Here is a 20,676-nt window from a genome sequence, read left to right on the forward strand (position 1 = left end):
AACACTTGCAGTGAAAATACAGGGAAACAATTTTGCAACTGAGGAAATTTAATAAAACAAAGTTGAATATTTTTATTTCTCCTGGATGTTGATGCTTGAGGAATAAGCAAATTGCATTTGTTCAACAGATGTTAACCTTTCCTATTACCAGGTTTTGAGTATAAAAGGTGAATTAAGTTTCAGAAATCGCATCTTAAGTTCATTGTTAAATTGAGGAAATTATTTACCCTAGGGTCAGAAGCATCCTAAAATTGAAGTCCGGGCTCTACTACTAGGGTTGAAAATAATCCTCCATTAACAAAAAAGAAAATTTTCAGGAAAGAATGTATACCTACCAGAGAGGGTCTAGCTCTTAAAGAAGGAAAAAGATTACCTCTAAAAATTTAGGTAACACAAGCTAAGGAATGCTGTATACTAGAAGTCTGAAATAGGATCAAATAAAGGTAAATGCATCCTACTTACGTGGTAGGGTATAGGGCAAAATGTTTAAAGATATTCTTGAATATTTACAGTATAGATGACAAAAATTTTATAAGATAAAGAGGAAGGGCCCTAGCCGGTTTGGCTCAGTAGATAGAGCATCCTGCGGACTCAAGGGTCCCAGGTTCGATTCCAGTCAAGGGCATTACCTTGGTTGTAGGCACATCCCCAGTAGGGGGTGTGCAGAAGGCAAGTGATGGATGTTTCCCTCTCATCGATGTTTCTAACTCTCTTTCCCTCTCCCTTCCTTTCTGTAAAAAATCAATAAAATAATTTTTTTTAAAAAAAGAGAAGGGAAAACCCATGGCTCCCTGGAATCCTATATAATAAATAGGTAATATGCAAATTGACCATCACACCCTCACAAGATGGCTGCCTATAACAAGGCTGGCAGGGGGGGTTAGTGAGGGACAACCAGACTACTGAACAAAGCAGGCTGCGTGTAGCAACCAGGCCCACGTGGGAGTTAGTGAGGGATGACCAGATGACTGAACAAGCAGGCTGCATAAGGCAACCAGGCCAGCAGGGGAGTTAGTGAGGGACTATCAAACCATTGAACAGCAGGTTGCATGGGGCAACCAGGCCAGCAGGAGGGCTGTGAGGGGTGACCAGGCTGGAAGAGGGGGCAGTTGGGGGCAGTAAGGGTAATCAAGCTGGCACGCAGAGGTAGTGAGGGGTGATCAGGCCAGTTAAGGGCAACCAGGCCTATAGGCAGGTGAGTGATTAGGAGCCAATAAGAAACTGAACTCTCAGTTGTGGACTACCATCCTGACTCTACTACAGTAAAACCAACTTATAAGGTAGCAAGTGTGATGGAAAGAGGTGGGTTAAAAAGGAAAGCAGGCAGAGTTTGTACATTAAATACATTATAGTGTGTGGCACACAGTTATTAAGACTGTTGAAAAGCTCAGGAAACCATGATAGAAACAGATACTGCCTTCAAGTGGCAAGTACAATATATGTTACCTCCATGCCACCTCTGGTCCTTGACATAAAAGCTTTATTAGCTGTTATTCAGTGCAGCAAGTCAATAAATTATCTGTCCTTATATTTCAACACTGATAAACTTTTTTCAGGGAGGTCCAAAGATCCCTTATTCAAGCATTTATCAGACTTAAATGTTTCTGCTGTAACCTATTCACCTCTGAACTTCCTAGAGACCTTGTAATTCAGACATGCTTATAAATCTTCTTAAGAGTGCAGTATGTTGGTGGTAATCCAGTTATTCAGACCAGAACTCAGAATTCGAATAGTGCTCTTAACCTCCAGAGGCAAACCACCCGCCATGACCCAACAGTAAAGAACTTGATCCATACCTGGAAAAACAGCAGAGCTTTGGAGATCTCCTTGTAGATATTAAAGGAGAATTGTTTTAAATATACCAAAGAAATGGGAAAATTCTGTTTAAGATTCCATTTAAAGTTTTGTGAGAGTAAAGTTAGAAAAATTTATGTGGTTATCTTGACCATTGATATTCCGGAAATAAGAAAAATTCACTGCATTGAATTAAAGAATCTACTGGTGGAATGGGTCACAATAAGTGTCAGTCAATAGTAAATTTTATGGAGTTCCTATTTTAGGATGATTTAAAATTACGTGGTCATTTAAGCTTCTGTCATAATTCTTCCTCATAATTACAAAAAATAAAGGGATTAAGTGCTGCACATTTAATAAAGGAGATAATTTAAGGAAGACAAACTCATTAAGAATAGGCAATGAAGAATAGAAAGGCCCTGACCGGTTTGCTCAGTGGACAGAGTTTGGGCCTGCGGACTCAAGGGTCCCAGGTTCAATTTCAGTTAAGGGCATGTACCTTGATTGCAGGCACATCTCCAGTAGGACATGTGCAGGAGGCAGCTGATGGATGTTTCTCCCTCATCAATGTTTCTATCTCTCATTCTCTGTAAAAATCACTGTAAAATCACTAAAATATGTTTTTAAAAAAATAATAGAAAGGTTTTCTGAACTATTCCCACAAAACCCTTATGACCTGCCAGGTCAAATGAGTAGTTTAAATTCAGTGTAATGTTCTGCATGTGGCAACCAGGCCCATGTGGGGGTTAGTGAGGGACGTACAAAAAGGGCATTAATGGGGAAAATGGGGAAATCTAAAACTTTTTTTTTTTTTTTTTTTTTTTTTTTGTAGTAAGCATATAAAATCAGGTTATTTTTGGTTGATGTTTTTTGTTTGGTTGGTTGGGGGGAGATTTTTTGCAAATAAATTTTGCCTTCAAATTTCATTTGATAGGTCTTAATCCATACTTAACTCTGAACACTTCTGGAAGTGGAACAATTCTCATAGATCTGTCTCCCGAAGATAAAGAGTTTCAGTCTGTGGAGGAAGAGGTATGTTCATATATCTTAAATAAATGTTGGTTTAGTAACTAAGTTTCCTGGAAATTTCCATATACATTTGAAAATGTCGTAAGTATTTTAATTGTCCCTAACTCTTTTCTACCTGGAAAACTTTCAAAATCAGCATTTAAGATTAATTCCAATAACTTAATTCCAGTTCAACACTACAATTAATGCGGAATTCCATTCGAGAAGAGGTTGCTGTCATTTGAAAGATGCTAATGTCACCTCCCTTTGGGAAGGCAATTGCAAAGCCCAGTATCTCAGACAGGACCCAGAATAGTGGAGGACACACCCAGAAAATTTTTCTTCCAATTTCTTTCTACAAAACTCATGATCCACTGAGACCTTTTAATAGTGCTTTACACTTTGAAGAACATGTATCCTATATATGTGTGAGTTGAGCACAAAGATACAAAATTGAGTGAGATTTAGTTCTAAAACCCAAGAAATTCCAATTCTTGATAAAATACAAATTTTTCTTTATTAGGGTAAAACAAATGGGAACAAATAAAATCTTTTTATTTTAGTATGTCAAGTGGTTAGTTAGCTTTGTATGTTTAGCTCCCTGTATTTCTAGTTGTTTTTTCTTCTTTTAGTTTGCATTATATAGTTTTCACCTATAAATACATTTTCAGATTGGTTGTACTAGCTAACAGCTATCACTAGAAAATAGTACTTGTGAACTTATAGAACTCATATTTCTTAAACCATAAAAATATTAAAAATCCATTTTATATTCAAAAAATAGAGTCATATAAGTCAAGAACCATGTTCCCCAAATCAGAAAAGACATAATAACTAAATAGTTGAAATGTTCTTTTCCATCAGATGCAAAGTACAGTCCGAGAGCACAGAGATGGAGGTCATGCAGGTGGAATCTTCAACAGATACAATATTCTCAAGGTAATAAGTTAGTAAAAATAGTTTGCTGAGACCATAGTTTTCAAAGCCTAAAACTATAATTTTCATAAGAATATAATGATCTATCCAGCCTAATAAGTCTGTGACATTGCACAGGGAATATTTTGGGAAATAATATACCCTTAGAAAGGTTAAGATTCTGAAAATCCTGTACCGTTTTTATGATCGGTAATTCAGTGCTTATTGAAATATTCAAGTTTAGCGATTATGCTTTATCTTGGGGTAATGATAAGTCCTGTAGAATTAGGACTTTATATAAATTATTAAGGTACTCTGGTAATAAAGATGAATTTTTTTTGTGGCTCATAAAAGGACTTCATCTTTGTAGTTATGTCATCTTTTTTTTATTTGTCCTAACTGGCTACTCCAGGTTTCTGTGAGTCAGCATATATATCACTTTCTTATAATTTTATTATTTTTTAAAATATATTTTATTGATTTTACACAGAGAGGAATAGAGAGTTAGAAACGTCGATGAGAGAGAAACATCGACCAGCTGCCTTCTGCACACCCCCCACTGGGGATGTGCCTGCAACCAAGGTACATGCCCTAGAACGGAATCGAACCCGGTACCTTTCAGTCTGCCGGCCGACACTCTATCCACTGAGCCAAACCGGTTTCGGCTCACTTTTTTATAATTTTAATAGTACTTCCTCAATACCTTCATCTTTTCCAAAAATAGTCTTTCAAAAATGTTTTTAAGTCATTCTAACAAAAGTCCTGTCTCCTTGTTGATACCATTGACTCTTCTCGAGACCTTTTCCAACTTTGCTGTTTTTCTTTAACTATAGCAAGCAAAAAGTGTACATTCTACTTGAGATGCATAATGATTTGTAATAATTACATTGATATATTCTTTTTTTTTTACATTGATAAACTAGTATTCCTAACTATTATAAATTGAAGATGGCTAGAATTAAAATGTAGCAAATATCTAGATTTTAAACTCAAGGGTGAGCTTTATCTTTCGGTTGTTGTATTACTGTTTCACAAATACCGTATTTTTCGGACCATAAGACGCTCCAGACCATAAGACGCACCAGTTTTTAGAGAAGGGAAATGAAGAAAAAAAGATTCTGAAACAAATAGTGTCCTAAAATATTTTATGTGCATTAAAACCCAACATCACAGTCATCAACACATGTAATCAAACCTGTAAAGTAAACAGCAGCATTTAGAACCATTTTAGAGCCGGGCAAGCACACAGAGACCACACAGAGCCGGGCAAGTAAAAAAACTTTTTTTTTAAAGTATATGTGTAGGCTATATTTGGACCATAAGACGCAGGGACTTTTTCCCCCCACTTCTGGGGGGAAAAAAGTGCGTCTTATGGTCCGAAAAATACGGTATATACTATATTGTGAGTATAATATTAGATGCTGTATTTTAGAGTTAGTGAATACTAAAACTATACATTTGAGGTTGCTGTGCTCATACCATTAGAAATTAGATTATTTAAAACAGCCGAAGCTGGTTTGGCTCAGTGGTAGAGCGTCGGTCTACAGACTGAAAGGTCCCGGGTTCGATTCCGGTCAAGGGCATGTACATTGGTTGCGGGCACATCCTCGATAGGGGGTGTGCAAGAGGCAGCTGGTTGATGTTTCTCTCTCATCGATGTTTCTAGCTCTCTATCTCTCTCCCTTCCTCTCTGTAAAAAAATCAATAAAATATATTAAAAAAATAAAACAAATGCATTATTCAAGTAAAGGATCATATTTCTGTGTATTCCTTTATTTTTTTTTATTTATTTTTTGTTAATCCTCAATTGAGAATATTTTTTTCCCATGGATTTTTAGAGAGTGGAAGGGCGGGGGAGAGACAGAGAGAAGTAGGCACATCGATTGGTTGCCTGCAACCAAGGTATGACATGTGCCCTTGTCTGGAATCAAACCCAGGACTGGCCAGGGTTGGGACTAAGGTTTTTTGTTAGTTTTTATCATAGTACTAGAGGCCTAGTGAATGGATTTGTGCACCAGTGGGGTCCCTCGGCCTGGCCTGCAGGGATTGGGCCGAAACTAGCTCTATGACATCCCCCAAGAGGTCACGGAGTCGAGAGGGTGCAGGCCAGCCAGTGGGACCGCGGGAGGGCCCCAGGGCGTATCCGACTCATCTTACCCAGTCCTGATCAGCCGGACCCTAGCAACACGCTAACCTACTGGTCAGAGCATCTACCTCCTGGTGGTCAGTGTGCATCATAGCAACTGGTCAAACAGTTAGTCACTTAACATATTAGGCTTTTATTATTATTATATAAGATGACATAAGAATGACATCTTGGTATTTCCATTCATGGACACATAATAATTTTTTAATATATATTTTATTGTTTTTTTTTTTATTTATTTATTTATTTATTTATTTTTTACAGAGAGGAAGGGAGAGAGATAGCTAGAAATATCGATGAGAGAGAAACATCAACCAGCTGCCTCCTGCACACCCCCTACTGGGGATGTGCCCACAACCAATGTACATGCCCCTGACCAGAATCAAACCTGGGACCTTTCAGTCCGCAGACCGACGTTCTACCACTGAGCCAAACCGATTTTGGCCACATATAATAATTTTTAATACAACAAATAATTATGCCTATTACAAGCAAATTTTCAGTCAAGTGTACTTTGTCTGCAAACAGTAATAAGCAGTTGTTAAAGGTAAGGGCAGGAGAGAGAACATAGGTTTGATATCCAAAATGCAGGCACATCTCGCTTTATTGCACTTTACTTTATTGAGCTTCACAAATTTTGCAAGTTGAAGGCCAGACCCTCCACCAAAAATGTAACAACTCTCTTTTTTGTGATACTTGCTTTATTGTGATGGTCTGGAAATGAATCTACCATATCTCTGAGGTATGCTAGTAGTTGAATTTGAGAAAGCTGTTTTTTCCTCTATAATATATTTTAATGCAATATGTAATGAAACTTTTTTTTCCAATGGTAAGACTTTTAATTGTGTTACTTTTTTTTTTTTTTTTTTTTTTTAACCTAAATAAGATTCCCTTGTGCCTGTTGTGTTTCTCGATTTTGTTTGTGGCGGTATATTGACTTATTTTGATTCAGAACTAAAACCAGCTTCCAGATGTGCTCTAAGACCAGCAGGGGCTATAGCTGAGAAACAGCTCGAGGATTGTGAAATTTGACCTTGTAAATACTCCAAATGAGGCTAGCATTCATCTCAAACTCTTCTCCAGACAAAAATATTAGGAATTGGAGGGCCAGGAAAAGATAGAAGGAATAATAGAGGATATGTGTGTGTGTATTTTAAGAATGTTTATTGGTGTGTGCTATGTAAAATATTTTAATTAAAAACAGGTAAAACGGGAAAAAATATTATCTTTTTAATACTTATATACAGAAAAATCTGAGTTGGAGATATTTAGTAATAATTGTAAATTATGAGAATGAAAGTATATTAATCAATTAATGGTATTATTGGCCTATATAGCTTTTTTCCTTTTGAAGTTTTCAGGTTCCAAATTGTATCTATATTTCCATTTTTAATTAATTAAAATAACATAGTTCACATTTTAGAGAAAAGTCTTGCCTCTTTTGGCTATGTGGCCCATTTCTGATTAAGATAAGCAAGAAAGTAAGTAATTATTATGAGCTAAAGATGTTCTTTTCTGGTTCCTTTTTTATAGATTCAGAAAGTTTGTAACAAGAAACTATGGGAAAGGTATACTCACAGGAGAAAAGAAGTTTCCGAAGAAAACCACAACCATGCAAATGAAAGAATGCTATTTCATGGTAAGATTGCTCTCCTCCAACCTTACCTCCATTCCCCACATTAGAATAGCTTTTTGTTAAGTATGAGATAGTAATGAATCTATATAGTCTTGTCATTTTAAAAGATTATTTCTGTAAATTTTATATTTATATTCATTTTTTTCTTTTGTTGTTGTTGTTTTGTGTTTGTTTTTCATTAATACCAGAGAGGAGGGGGAGAGAGATAGAAACATCAGTGATGAGAGAATTATTGATTAGCTGCCTCCTTCACAACCCCACTGGAGATTGAGCCTGACCGGATTCAAACCAGACCTCCTAGTTCATAGGTTGACGCTCAACTACTGAGTCATGCAGGCTGGGCTATATTCGTATTTTCAACCTCTTTTGAATTTGTATATTTTCCAATGGATAGCTTATATAAATAAGATTGCCATAATGGGAAAAATACAGAAATGGGAATGTTAACAATTCATATTTTCCCTTTTTTTAAGTCCTAGTTTCTTTTTCTATATATATATTTATTTATTTTTAATTGATTTTGGAGAGGAAGCAAGAGATAGAAACATTGATGATGAAAGGGAGTCATTGATTGGCTGCCTCCTGCATGCTCCCTCCCGGGGCTGAGCTCCCAACCGGGGCACGTGCCTTTGACTGGAATCGAATCCAGGACCCTTGAGTCTGCAGGCCGATACACTGAGCCAAACCAGCTAGGGCCTTTTTTTCTTTATATAATATTTTCTTTTATGATCATTCTGAGAAATTGCAATATTTAGCAAATCTTCAAGCACATTACCCTATATAGTAGCTTCATTCTTTTCCTTCATTTGGCCTTGATTGCAGAAAATTTCTAGAGACCTGCCAGGTTCTATAAAGCACACCATTTAAATTTGATGATCTCTGGAAGAATGTCTATAGCACTTTAAAATGGTGTATAATATCTAAATGGTATTTCTCATTCCAAAACCTAAAAATCATCATGATAATATCTTGGCACAGAGCAAAATATTTACGTATTGACTTAATAAATGGTTTTAGTTATTCATATCCCAAATAAGTGATTCTGTTCTTCGGTGTTTCTGTAAAGTGGAATTCATTGTATTTTTCTATCCCTTAATGAAAGGGACACTGATGTTGATGAATCAGTTAGCTATTTTATATTGGCTTTTCCCAGCTCCCATCCTGACTTCACTCCCTGGCCCAGTTCCCATGCTCAGTTCCTCCCCTTTGGCTAAGCTCCTGTCTTTGCACACGTGCAAGGAAGAAGGAGAAAGAAGTCAATGTGCAGGGAATGAAGGCACACCTCTTTTGCAGATGGAATCTGTTAAAGCAGCTTTGGTGGTGAAAGGCAGAGCATTGGAAATATAGGAAAAACAAGGTATAAAGAAGAGAATGGACATTAAAAAGATCACTTTGGTTACTTTTGATATCTAAAAAACGTACATAGACATGGGTGTCATTCTAAGACCTAATGAACTCATCTTTGCTATATGAGGTGAATTATAAAATTATTGGTTCTGATTTGCATAGATTTAGGGTCTGGAATTTGATAACTCTAGCATTTATATTTCAAGTGATCTGTTTGTTATTCTAGTTGAATATGTATGTCTTGATTTTACCAGATCAACTACTTCCACCCTGTTAGAACATTGATTGACTTGTAATTCCTCTAAAATAATTATTCTAAAGTAGTGAATCGGCAGACAGTTAACTTGTCCTTGTTTTATGATTTTGCTATATTGTAGTTGTGTATGTATATTTAAGAGTTTAACTTCTAAGAAGCTTTAGTTTTTGATCTTTTTCTTTTAAGATAAAATTATTATTCATCTGTATGTGTTTTAGGCTCTCCCTTTGTGAATGCAATTATCCATAAAGGCTTTGATGAAAGACATGCCTACATAGGTGGCATGTTCGGAGCTGGGATTTATTTTGCTGAAAACTCTTCTAAAAGCAATCAGTATGTATATGGAATTGGAGGAGGTACTGGGTGTCCAGTTCACAAAGACAGATCTTGTTACATTTGCCACAGGTAAGAGATCACTTGTTCTCATTTTTATAAGAATCAGATTAGAACTGGTTCCATATTGAAAATTTTGGGGTGCAAGTGTAGGTGAACTTTATGGGCCAATCACAGTTCTAAGCACTTGATCTGTTTAACTCATTTAATTATTAGTACATTTGGTGTTTTAAAGAATATGGAGAAGAACATATCATTGGGCATGAAAGAGATTTTATTGTGGCTCTTGAATATTGTGGGACTATGAACTCTAAAAATTCTAGTATTCACATGCTAAATGGTACTACTTGCCAAGCCTAATTATTTCATGGCAATGCATAATGAAGTCTCTCTTCCATTATGATATGCTCATAATCTTCAATTTATAATATTACTACTTGAAAAGTTATAATAAAACACATCAATCCTATAGAAAGCACATTATTATTAAATAACTACTTTGTGTGCTCGCTTCAGCAGCATATATACTGAAATTGGAATCAGAGAAGACTAGCGTAGCCCCTGTGTAAGGATGGCATGCAAATTCATGAAGTGTAAATAAGAAAAAGGAGGGGAAAGTACAAAGTAGTTATTCTGGTCTAACTCAGTTCTTAAAAGCATTCGAATAACTTGGCTATAATTGATAAACTCCTGATAGGTAAATAATTTTTGACCATTTGAAAAATCAAGATCAAACATTGAGATTTATTCTGCAGTTAGGGCACTGCTTATAAAGACCTAGAGCAGTAGTTATCAAACATTAGCAAGCTTCAGAATTACCTAGAAGGTTAATGAAATGCAGATTCACAGGCCCTATCTTCTGAGTTGCTGATTTTATAGTTCTGGGGTGGGGTCCTAGAACTTGAATTCTCCCAAGTTTCCTGATGCTTCTGATTACAGATCTAGAAGAAAAAAACCAACAACCTAGAGCAGTAATTCTCGGTCTTAGCAGCACATTGGAATCACCCAGGAAGCTTTAAAAATGAATGCCTGTGTCCCACCTTCAGAGAGTCTCATTTAATTGGACTGGGGTATGATCTGGGCACTGGGATTTTAAAGGCTTCCCAGTTGATTTTGAGAGATTGCAAAGGTGAACTATAGTCATAGAGAGAGGGGACTGTTTTGTTTAGTTCTTGTTGTTCTCCCCCTAAATTTAGACTTTGTGTAGGTGTCTGAAGTCAGCCCTCCTGGGTATGACTTCTCACCCATTTCTGTTTTATATCATAAATTGGACTGGTTAGAAGGCTTATAATTTCTTGAGATTCTATAAATTGAACACTGCTATTTTTACTTTTTTTGTCTGAAGGCTAAATAGCAAGTATAGACTATATCTCTTTGGAGAATAGAATCATCAACTGTCCACCAAAATCAGAAACCAGAGATGGTTCTTTGGAACTAAAGAAAGCCAATCATATATGCCTGAGGGGAGTGGGATAGTAACTTACTTAAACTTCTTGTAGGGAAGACCTAGTTGAGGAAGTAACATTTCACCTGAAACCTGCAAAATGAATGTTAGCCATTTGAAGAGGGGTAGAATTACTGGTAGAGTAAAGAGCATATTATGTATCATGGCTGTGGGGGAAGAAAGTTAAACTATATGAAAGAAGAAAATGTGTCTGGGTCATGGAGAACACATTAAGAATAGAGAATTTGGTCCATTGTAAGAAATTTGGATTTTCACGTAAGGACAGTGAGCAGCCTCTAAAAAGGTTTAAGCAGAAAAGTGATGTGATCTGATTTATGTTTTTTGGTTTTTGTTGTATCTTTCCTAAATCACTGGTTGCTTGGATGGAAAATAATTTAGACATGAATTAGAGTAGAAACAGAAAGACTAATTCAGAGGCCATTGTTATAGTCCAGGTGAACATTTAAGAGAAGAGAATAGATTGTAAATATATTTTGAATGTAGAATTTACTGGACTTAATTGGAAAAATGTTCTTTACAAGCCACTTCATGGAAGCCCCTTCAACCTCTTCCTCCTTCCCACTTGGGCTATGGTTTGTGCTTTTGCTGAAGCAGGAAGGCTTAGTCTGGATATCTATAGTTATTACATTTTCAGGTTTTATAATTTAAGTGAAAAATTCTTTCATTAATGAGAATAGTAGAAGACATTCTTATAAAGTTCATTTAGAGCGAAGTGATAAAAACAATCATAAATGTTTATGTATAAGAGTATTAAAAAGCTTAGATAGTGAGCACATATGCTACTTTGTATTCATTAAGATCTTTTCCTTTTCCCACTACAGGCAGCTGCTTTTCTGCCGGGTAACCTTGGGGAAATCGTTCCTGCAGTTCAGTGCAATGAAAATGGCACATTCTCCTCCAGGACATCACTCAGTCACCGGTCGACCCAGTGTAAATGGCCTAGCGTTAGCTGAATATGTTATTTACAGAGGAGAACAGGTAACTCAATTTTTATTTCTTCATCTTCAGAAATACTTTAGAGCCATACTTTAACCTCTTCTTACTAATCTCAACAAGGTATATTGTCTTGAGAAATGGGTTTCTTTTTAATTTATTTTATTTTATTTTATTTTTTAAATAATTTCAGACTTACAGAAAAGTTATAGAATTTTCTTTCCCCAGATTTTTCAAATGTTCATTTTTTTAAAGATTTTTTTAAAATTGATTTTTAGAGAAAGGAAGGGAGAGGGAGAAATCTATGTGAGAGCGATACATCATTAGCTGCCTCCTGCACACTCTCCCCTCCACCAGGGATTGAGCCCTGATTAGGAATCAAACCCTCAACCTCTGGGACAATACCCAACCAACTGAGTCACACTGGGCAGGGCCCAGATGTTGACATTTTAATATTCTCTCTTCTTTATCAGTCTCTCCCTCCTGAGTAGGTGTTTATTTTTTTTTTTTCTTTTTCTTTTTAAATATATTTCATTGATTTTTAAAGAGAGGAAGGGAGAGGGAGAGAGAGAGAGAGACATCAATGAGAGAGAAACATCTATCAGCTACCTCCACACCTCTCACTAGTGATGTGCCCGCAACCAAGGTACATGCCCTTGACCAGAATCGAACCTGTGACCCACTGAGTCAAACCGGTTAGGGCTATACTTTTTTTTTTCTGACCTACTTAAGAGGACAGTTCCTTTACCCTTGGGAACATAGGCATAATGTTTTTACCCTTAAATCTGTACTGCAAGTGTATTTCCTAAAAACAAGGAGATTCTCTTAAAATTGTCAAAATCAGGAAAATACCATTGATATAAAATCTATCTAATCTTCAGGCCTTATTCAGATTTTTCCAGTTATACTGGATTTTTTTTTTCACCTTTTCTAAAATACAGTTAAGTAGAATTCTATATTTCATAGTTAATCTGCATATAGCAAAGAAATGTGTAATTCCCTCTTGCTCTTAGTGACACAGATCTGGTCAAAAGCATCTCTAGAATTGGGGATGTGTATTAGAACCATCTAGGTCCGTGGTCGGCTAACTGCGGCTCATGAGCCACATGCGGCTCTATGGCCCCTTGAGTGTGGCTCTTCCACAAAATACCATGGCCTGGGCAAGTTTATTTTGAAAAAGTGGCGTTAGAAGAAGTTTAAGTTTAAAAAATGTGGCTCTCAAAAGAAATTTTAATTGTTGTACTGTTGATATTTGGCTCTGTTCACTAATGAGTTTGCCGACCACTGATCTAGGTCATTAAGAACAGACAAACACATACTTAGCACTCCTTCCAGACCTGAAGAATCTATGGGATAGTAATCAAGGAAGGGGTGTTTTGAGAAAATGCTCTCACATGAATCTGATCCACAGTACTAAGTTAGAACTTCTTCCCTGAAGCTTAGAATCCTTATGGTAAGTCTCTTTAAAAATATATATTTTTGTTTTGTTTTGTTTACCAATATTTAAATTAATCTTTCTCTTTTAGGCTTATCCTGAATATTTAATTACTTACCAGATTGTGAGGCCTGAAGGTATGGTTGATGGATAATTATTTAAGGAAACTAATTCCACTGAACCTAAAATCATCGAAACAGCTGGTGGCCTCTTAATTTTTACTCCTTTGCTGAGAAAAATCATCATGTTCGACAAGCCTGTGGCAAAAGGATAAAAAATGTGAAAGAAGTTTTAACATTCTGACTTGATAAAGCTTTAATAATGTACAGTGTTTTCTAAATATTTCCTGTTTTTCAGCACTTTAACAGATGCCATTCCAGGTTAAAACTGGGTTTGTCTGTACTGAATTATAAACAGTTAACTTGAATCTTTTATACATTATGCATTGATTCTAACAGAAACTGTAATCCCTCAACAGAACTCATTTTACTAATCCAGTACTGTGTTCTTTAAAACACAACATTTACACTGAATACAATTTCATTTGTAAAACTGTAAATAAGAGCTTTTGTACTAGCCCGATATTTATTTACATTGCTTTGTAATATAAATCTACTGTTTCAGAATTGCAGTGGTTACAGATTTTTTTCATGTGTACCGCTCATCTGCACTTCTTCCTGCATAATCATGATTGGTCCTTACATTTGATTTCAGAGGCTATGTTGAGTTGTCAGCAGAGACTTTGTCAGTTGGGAAAGATTTATCACATTTAATTTGCTAATGGAAGCATTTATCTCTCTAGAAGTCTTTCCCATTTAAGAGCCTATTTCATGAACTCTCTGAGGATTTAATTTGTGCTACCTTTATATGTATAAGATACATTCCAAAGAGCTCTCCTGAATATTAAAGATGCTTCTTTACTAGCGTAAACTCTAGGTTTCATGTTGGAAAATTTTTCACGTCATTCTGTGAAAATTAGAGCAAATGCTTTTATTTTTATTTTTTAGAAAGGTTATGTCCTGCCACTGAACAATTATGGTGTTCTTTTCATGGAATATAAGTAGGAAGTTAAATTTCAGAGGTAGGAAGGATAATCTTGAATAATTTTTCAATATGTTCTAATCATTGTAAAGATAAGCAGGAAAAAAATGCAAATGGGAGTGGGTGGTTTTTTTGTCCTAAGTATTTTTTTCCTGTTCTTTTTCCTTGGCCTTACTCTTCTACTTATACCCAATCTGTACACAATAGGTAAGCTCCACCCAGAACATGAAGTGTAGGTGTCCCAGTTCTCTCCTGGCCTGAATGGGCAGGTCCAGTGAGAAGGGTGCTTTCTGCTCTGGGCCACCTCATCATGACATTTCACCTAGATGAAGATATGCTGTCCCTTAAAATGCCATTCCTATTTTCTAATGTAAACTATCTTTTCCATGAGAAATGCTAAGGCATCTTGGTACAGAGACGCAAGTTACTGCTTGGCAGTCTTATTTGTTGACTAGCTTCCTCATAAGTCAAGGCAAGCGCTTTACCCACTTAAGTCTTTGTAAATGAGGATGTTCCCATTCTCCAATTTACCTTTGTTTTACATTTTATTCAGTTTCTAATTAATTGGTCCTTTACAGTAACTTGTACATAAAGTGCTAGAAAATCATGGTGGTTTTTTGCCTTGATTGTTAATCAGAGTAAATGCATATCTGGAGTTTGTATCATGTGAGTTATTTGGCAGCTGTAGAGGGAACGCTACCCCATAAAATGCCATGTAAGTTGTGAAAATGCCATGTAAGTTGTGATTATCATTTGAGGTTAATCCTATTCTTTAACTGGTTTTATGCAGCTTTCTAATAATTGCAAACATGATCCTAACGTCATTTCTTGGAACTCAAATGAAGTATGCCAAGTTTTATATAATTTTTCAGATTCTGGAAGCTTCCATGTTTTATAATTAGAAGATAATAAGATGAATTGATGGAGTTTATATTTACATACCTTATCTCTCATTATTTACCCCATAATCCTCACCCTATGAGTGAATCTGGAATCGCTTATCATGTAAAATTATTATGGTCTATGAGTTTACAATATTACAGCTTGTGTTGTTTCATCTAATCCATTGCTTAATTAGTGTGTTGCTTTTCTATAAATGTTTATATTGTGGTTAATATGTTAGCATGGTGATATTTTCAGATAGCTTTTTGTTTGTTGGGAGCTTGGAGGGGGGTTGGGGAGGGGTTAGGGGATTTGTTTGGAGTTTTTGCATGAAATATCTTACTTTATAATGATGGAATTGTTTTTTCCTTTGTGGATTTTTTTGAAGTGAGATTTAACTTTTTATGTGAGTAGTACTTTATATCCATCTAGAGTGTCTTACTTGTACTGTATCACATTCCATACCCTCATTTAATTCTTAATAAACTGTTCACTTGTTTTTCCAGGCAGCATGGTAATTACTGAAGTAGTATAAGTGCATTGAATGGACTTTGAGAAAATGGAATAAGATTATAATAAACCACAATTGCAGGAAAACATTGTATTTCTGAGTCTAATAGTGATAAAAAAAAAATGCAGTTTAAAGATTGAAATATTGAAGGTTTGGACCATATCATCTCAGCTACTTTAAGATTGAAAGTAGCTATAATATGCTTTTAGACAGTCTACCCAACGCTACTTTTGCAAACCTTAAAGCTCATTACTTAGAAATCTTTCTTCTTATAAAGAGTATATTTTTATTCTCTGTATTATATATAAAAAAAAAAAAACCTTTATAAGTTTTCAAATCTTGAACTTAGTGGTATTTACCGTGTTTCCCCGAAAATAAGACATCCTCTGATAATAAGACCCAGCACATGGAAAGATATGACATCCCCTGAAAATAAGACCTAGCGCAACTTTGGGAGAAAAAATTAATATAAGACACTGTCTTATTTTCGGGGAAACAGGGTATTACTCTTGAAAGAAAGCATAGTAAATGTATTTTAGATTTCGGTATGCTGAATGTCCACGTGTGTGTGCAATTCTCTGCTTTTCATAGTAAGAATAATAGCACAAATAACTCATAAATCACAGCTTTAAATATATTTCAGCAGCTTGATCTTCCTGCTTCAGTTAGGACAGTATTAAAGTGTTTGCTGGCTGGTTCCTAAGCATACATTCCCATGTATGATGTGATCCACTTATTTGCAGGGAGATGGAGAAAGAAAACATGCCAATTTCCCTAAGCTTTTATGATTAATATTCCAGACTTGCCCTTTACCTGCTGTCCCGTGCTGTTAGAGGACTGTAGTGACAGGAAGCAAGTTGTGGGACCCATTCTTCCCCTGGAGGACTCATATTTTTGTAAAGTTAGACCATCCTGTGGCCTTTTCACTGGCTCCTGAATTTCTACCACCCCACCCCTCTTCTCATGCTTACTAGCTAGGCAGACTATGACTTAAAATATTTAATTACACCCTCATAGAAGGTTCTTACTATCCACATACAAGCCACCATTATCAGAAGTGTCTTCTCTAATTCATTATCCGCCCACAGTTGCCCCCAATCACACAAATACAGGTGTCTCCAAAAAATGTACACACACTTTTTCTGATAACTCAGTTGATGTTTCTTTTTAGATTTTACCCATTGGAACTAGTAATTATTCAAAGTGTGTATACACTTTTTGGTACACCCTATCTATACAAAGCCCCCCAAATGTTCTGTCAATATACTTTTCAGCAGTGCTATACAAAAGTAGCCTGTGAGTAGGTTGGTACACAGACTTTGTTAGGTTATGGAGAGATTTAAAAAATTTTGAGGAAACTTTTGGAGCAGTTAGATATTGCTGCAATGTTTTAAATTTTCTTTACAAAATAGTTTGCAACAAATTAGAAATTAAAAGGAAGAAAAACCTCATGTCTTCCCAGCCCTTCCTGGTGGGGCTTGAAGGGGGCAAGTAAGAGGTGACACCACACACCCTTCTCTCAGCTGACAATACCAATGAGACAAATACTTTCTAATTGCTGAGAAGAAGAAAAAAGGATGTTAGCCTTGAATTCTCTAACATAGATAAATTAGTATTCAAAAAAGCATATTTTCAGATTTTGCTGGAAGAACTCAGGATTGTTCTTCAGAAAAGAAGACAAATCCAGAAGTTGGAGTGGGATACAAGAAGCCTGGTGAGCAGAGATTGGTAAACAGGCTGAAATATATCCACGTGTAAAGAGAGGATATGAAGTGTTTTATTAACCCCCAGCAATGACATTATCAGTTGTAGTTACCATGTATTTAATTCCTACACCATGAGCCACATAATTCCACTTTCAGGTGAGGGAACTATAGCCCAAAACCAAGGCAGATAAGTCTTCTTAGGATTCCCTTTCCCTATGTTCCTCACCCCTCCAAAGTCTGCTGTGCTCTTCGGAGCAGCACATCAGCCCTAAGGAGACAGGAGTCTTTCCTCCAGGTTCTGTGAGAATGCCATTTGTCGCCTGCACCATAACAGAGATCTCTGGCTTCTGGTACTAACAGTCTCCCATCAAAGGTAGTAACAACAGAGTGTCTCTCCTGGAGCCAGCACTCCTCCCCACCTCCATCAGCCTGCAGATTTGGTCAGAGGAGCTTCATGCCCCTAAAGGCAGAAAACTGCTCCAGCTATCCTTAGAAGAGGCTTGAACTTGAGAAGGAAGTTGAAAATCAAACTGCCTTATGTCAGTGCCTTCCCTCTTGAAACACACTGAAAAGAATGTTTTTACTTAGAATCTCTAAACAGCTGAATTTAAAACTGAACAATGGATGAACAGCTGGATTCTGGGTGAAGCTATCATCCAGAGATTGAAACTGATTTCTGTTGACAATTGCAACAATACATATTTGTCAAGAGGGAATAGTGGGCCAAACCAGTTTGGCTCAGTGGATAGAGCATCGGCCTGCATACTGAAAGGTCCCAGGTTCGATTCTAGTCAAGGGCATGTACCTTGGTTGTGGGCACATCCCCAGTAGGGGGTGTTCAAGAGGCAGCTGATGGATGATTCTTTCTCATAGATGTTTCTAACTTTATCCCTCTCTCTTCCTCTCTGTAAAAAAAAAATTTTCTTTTTCTATTTTTTTTTTAAGAGGGAATAGTGGGAACTCTTTCTGGGAGTGTTCTGTCCCAGAAAGAGTGAAATGTTTCTGTTCTGGCCACAGGATGAATAAAGGAAATGACCTGACTGAAGTTTAAAAGATTTTAATATAAAAAGGCTAGCAGATTCCAGTGGAAGCAAATATAGTCAATTTGTATTTATAGACAAGGATTAAATAAACTAATGTGTCAGTCTATGTGGGCAATTGTTGGGGAACAAGATAGATCCCTCTTCGTGCATAGAATTGTGAATGAATGAGAATCCATGGCTCAGTGGGCAGGCAGGACATCGGGGAGACCACCAGTCCAGATAACCAGACATTCACATTTCCCACTGTTTTGTTCTATTGTATCCAAATGTGGGAAGCTGCTTTCCAGTTCCCCACATACAAAGCTCTTTATTGGACTTTACTGATGCATGATCCCTGCTGCTTTACTCAGACTGCCAGCCTCAGTTTTGCTTGATGGTGTCTGGCAGCTCAGCTTTGCCCCCACGTAGATTTATGAGCTGTGAAAGATGGTCAAATTAACACTCTAAGCATTCCTGATAGGATTAGAAGATTGGAGACAAGCTGGCATTTGCATATCATCCTGATGTAACTCAACATCTTCATGTCTTCCCAGCCCTTCCTGGTGGGGCTTGAAGGGGGCAAGTAAGAGGTGACACCACACACCCTCCTCCCAGCTGACAATACCAAAGAGTCACCTTGATTCCAGATGATGCCATTTGGCATTTAGCATCTAATAGCATCTTTCAATCAAAAGGACTGAACTGAGGTGGTAACAGCACTTACTTTCAGGGCTGGATAGCTGTCCACGATCCCCGTCTTTTCTTTGGGATGGGATTAACTCCTCTAAGTGCCGTGGCAGGTGCTAAGGATGAACCTTAAAACACCCACTTAAGTAATAACGTGAATTACTGATTGTAAAGTACATTTTATTGTAGAAAATTTGGAAAAGGCTATAAAATAACAGCAAAGTAAAAACCACCCATTATAGAAATAACCCACCATCAACATTTTAGTGCAATTATTAACAGTCTGCTTTCTATGCATATACTGTAGACAGGTTATTTGTTGTTTCTAACAAAGCCAGGTCATATTGTTCAATCTGAATCTTTTCTTAGGTATCCATAGCATTTTCCCATTTACTAAATATTCTCTTTTTAAAAGGTTATTTTTAATGACTGCTTTGCATTCCTTCACATGAAATAAAGTATTTCAACTTCGGTTATCTGGGGGTCGAGCAAGTATCCCTCAGAACATCCCTGCAGAACTATGGGAAGGGTGTTAGGGGGGAAAGTTAGTAGGTAGACGTCTGATCTTTCCAGCAGCACTCAGATCTAACTGGTAAAACACCAATAAAATGTTAGATCGCCCGGCCACTGTGGCTCAGTGGTTGAGCATCTACCTATGAACCAGGAAGTCACCGTTCGATTCCCAGTCAGGGCACATGCTCGGGTTGTGGGTTGGATCCCCAGTGGGGGCTGGGGAAGCAGCCAATCAATGATTCCCTCTCATCATTGATGTTTCTATCTCACTCTCCCTTTCTCTCTGAAATCAATAAAAATATATTTTAAAAAGAAAATGTTAGATCCAAGAGTTCACAAGAACCATGAATCAAAATGAAACACTCCTGAGTCTTGTCTAGGTGAGTTGCATCTTAGTTACCAAACATGATACTATCAGAATTGCCTGGGCAATCTTCAGGTTAAAAATAGTCTCCCGAAGGCTGCCCCACAGGGTTACTCTGGCAAGATCAGAGTTAGGTCCAGCAATCCGCGTTTCCACCAGCACTCAGGGTGGCTCCAAAAGAGCTTATGCTCAACCCAGACCTGCAAGCATGCCAGTGAGTGGAAAGAGTGCTTTACAGTCAGATGTAGGCATAAGAGGCAGCTCTTTCCCTCGGAGCCTCAGTTTCTCACAGTATTAAATAAGGGGAAAGATTATACATGCCCTGCCAACCATGAGGCTCAGCTGAGGTAATGTCTGAAAATACTTGGCAAATTATAAGCTGCATATAAATGTGAGGAGGTGTTACCTCATTGTGCCAGAGAAGAAAGGGTATTTGGAAAAGCCTGATTTATTTTCAGGGCTCGACAGCAGCTCCCAGCTACTTTGGGGGAGTCTGCTTCAAAATTCACATTTATTTTCCTGCTAAACATTCTCCTTCCCTGTCCACGGGCTTTGCCTGAGACTGGCTTCCTTTTACTAGCTCTCAGGGCTTTGTGCTGATTGATTGGTTTCAGAGGTTCAGACTCCTTATTGCATTGGGGATGGGACTAATGAAAAGAGTGTTCTCCCTCCAGATCCCGAC

At 37.1% G+C, this 20,676-nt stretch overlaps 1 protein-coding gene and 1 non-coding gene across 8 annotated transcripts in view; both read left to right on the forward strand.

Moving 5' to 3' along the window:
• The window catches only part of TNKS2 (tankyrase 2), a 56,024-nt gene extending 40,236 nt beyond the window's left edge, over positions 1-15,788 (forward strand). For 3 of the 7 annotated variants that reach the window (XM_036438545.2, XM_036438547.2, XM_036438546.2), the window contains 6 exons: positions 2,729-2,826; positions 3,667-3,741; positions 7,397-7,502; positions 9,321-9,507; positions 11,722-11,878; positions 13,360-15,788. In XM_036438545.2, coding sequence (XP_036294438.1) covers positions 2,729-2,826; positions 3,667-3,741; positions 7,397-7,502; positions 9,321-9,507; positions 11,722-11,878; positions 13,360-13,422 — 686 coding nt within the window. In that variant the 3' untranslated portion in view covers positions 13,423-15,788. Of the gene's footprint in view, positions 1-238; positions 444-2,728; positions 2,827-3,666; positions 3,742-7,396; positions 7,503-9,320; positions 9,508-10,374; positions 10,506-11,721; positions 11,879-13,359 lie in introns of those variants that run through there. The other 4 variants (XR_004988084.2, XM_036438548.2, XR_004988085.2 and 1 more) reach the window with 4 other exon arrangements.
• Positions 9,939-10,041, forward strand: LOC118719655. The gene has a single exon (XR_004988217.1). It is a non-coding gene; the product is annotated as a U6 spliceosomal RNA (small nuclear RNA).
• Positions 15,789-20,676: the final 4,888 nt, after the last annotated feature.

Source organism: Pipistrellus kuhlii, unplaced genomic scaffold (assembly GCF_014108245.1).
Source record: "Pipistrellus kuhlii isolate mPipKuh1 unplaced genomic scaffold, mPipKuh1.p scaffold_m20_p_15, whole genome shotgun sequence".
Taxonomy (NCBI): Eukaryota; Metazoa; Chordata; class Mammalia; order Chiroptera; family Vespertilionidae; genus Pipistrellus; species Pipistrellus kuhlii.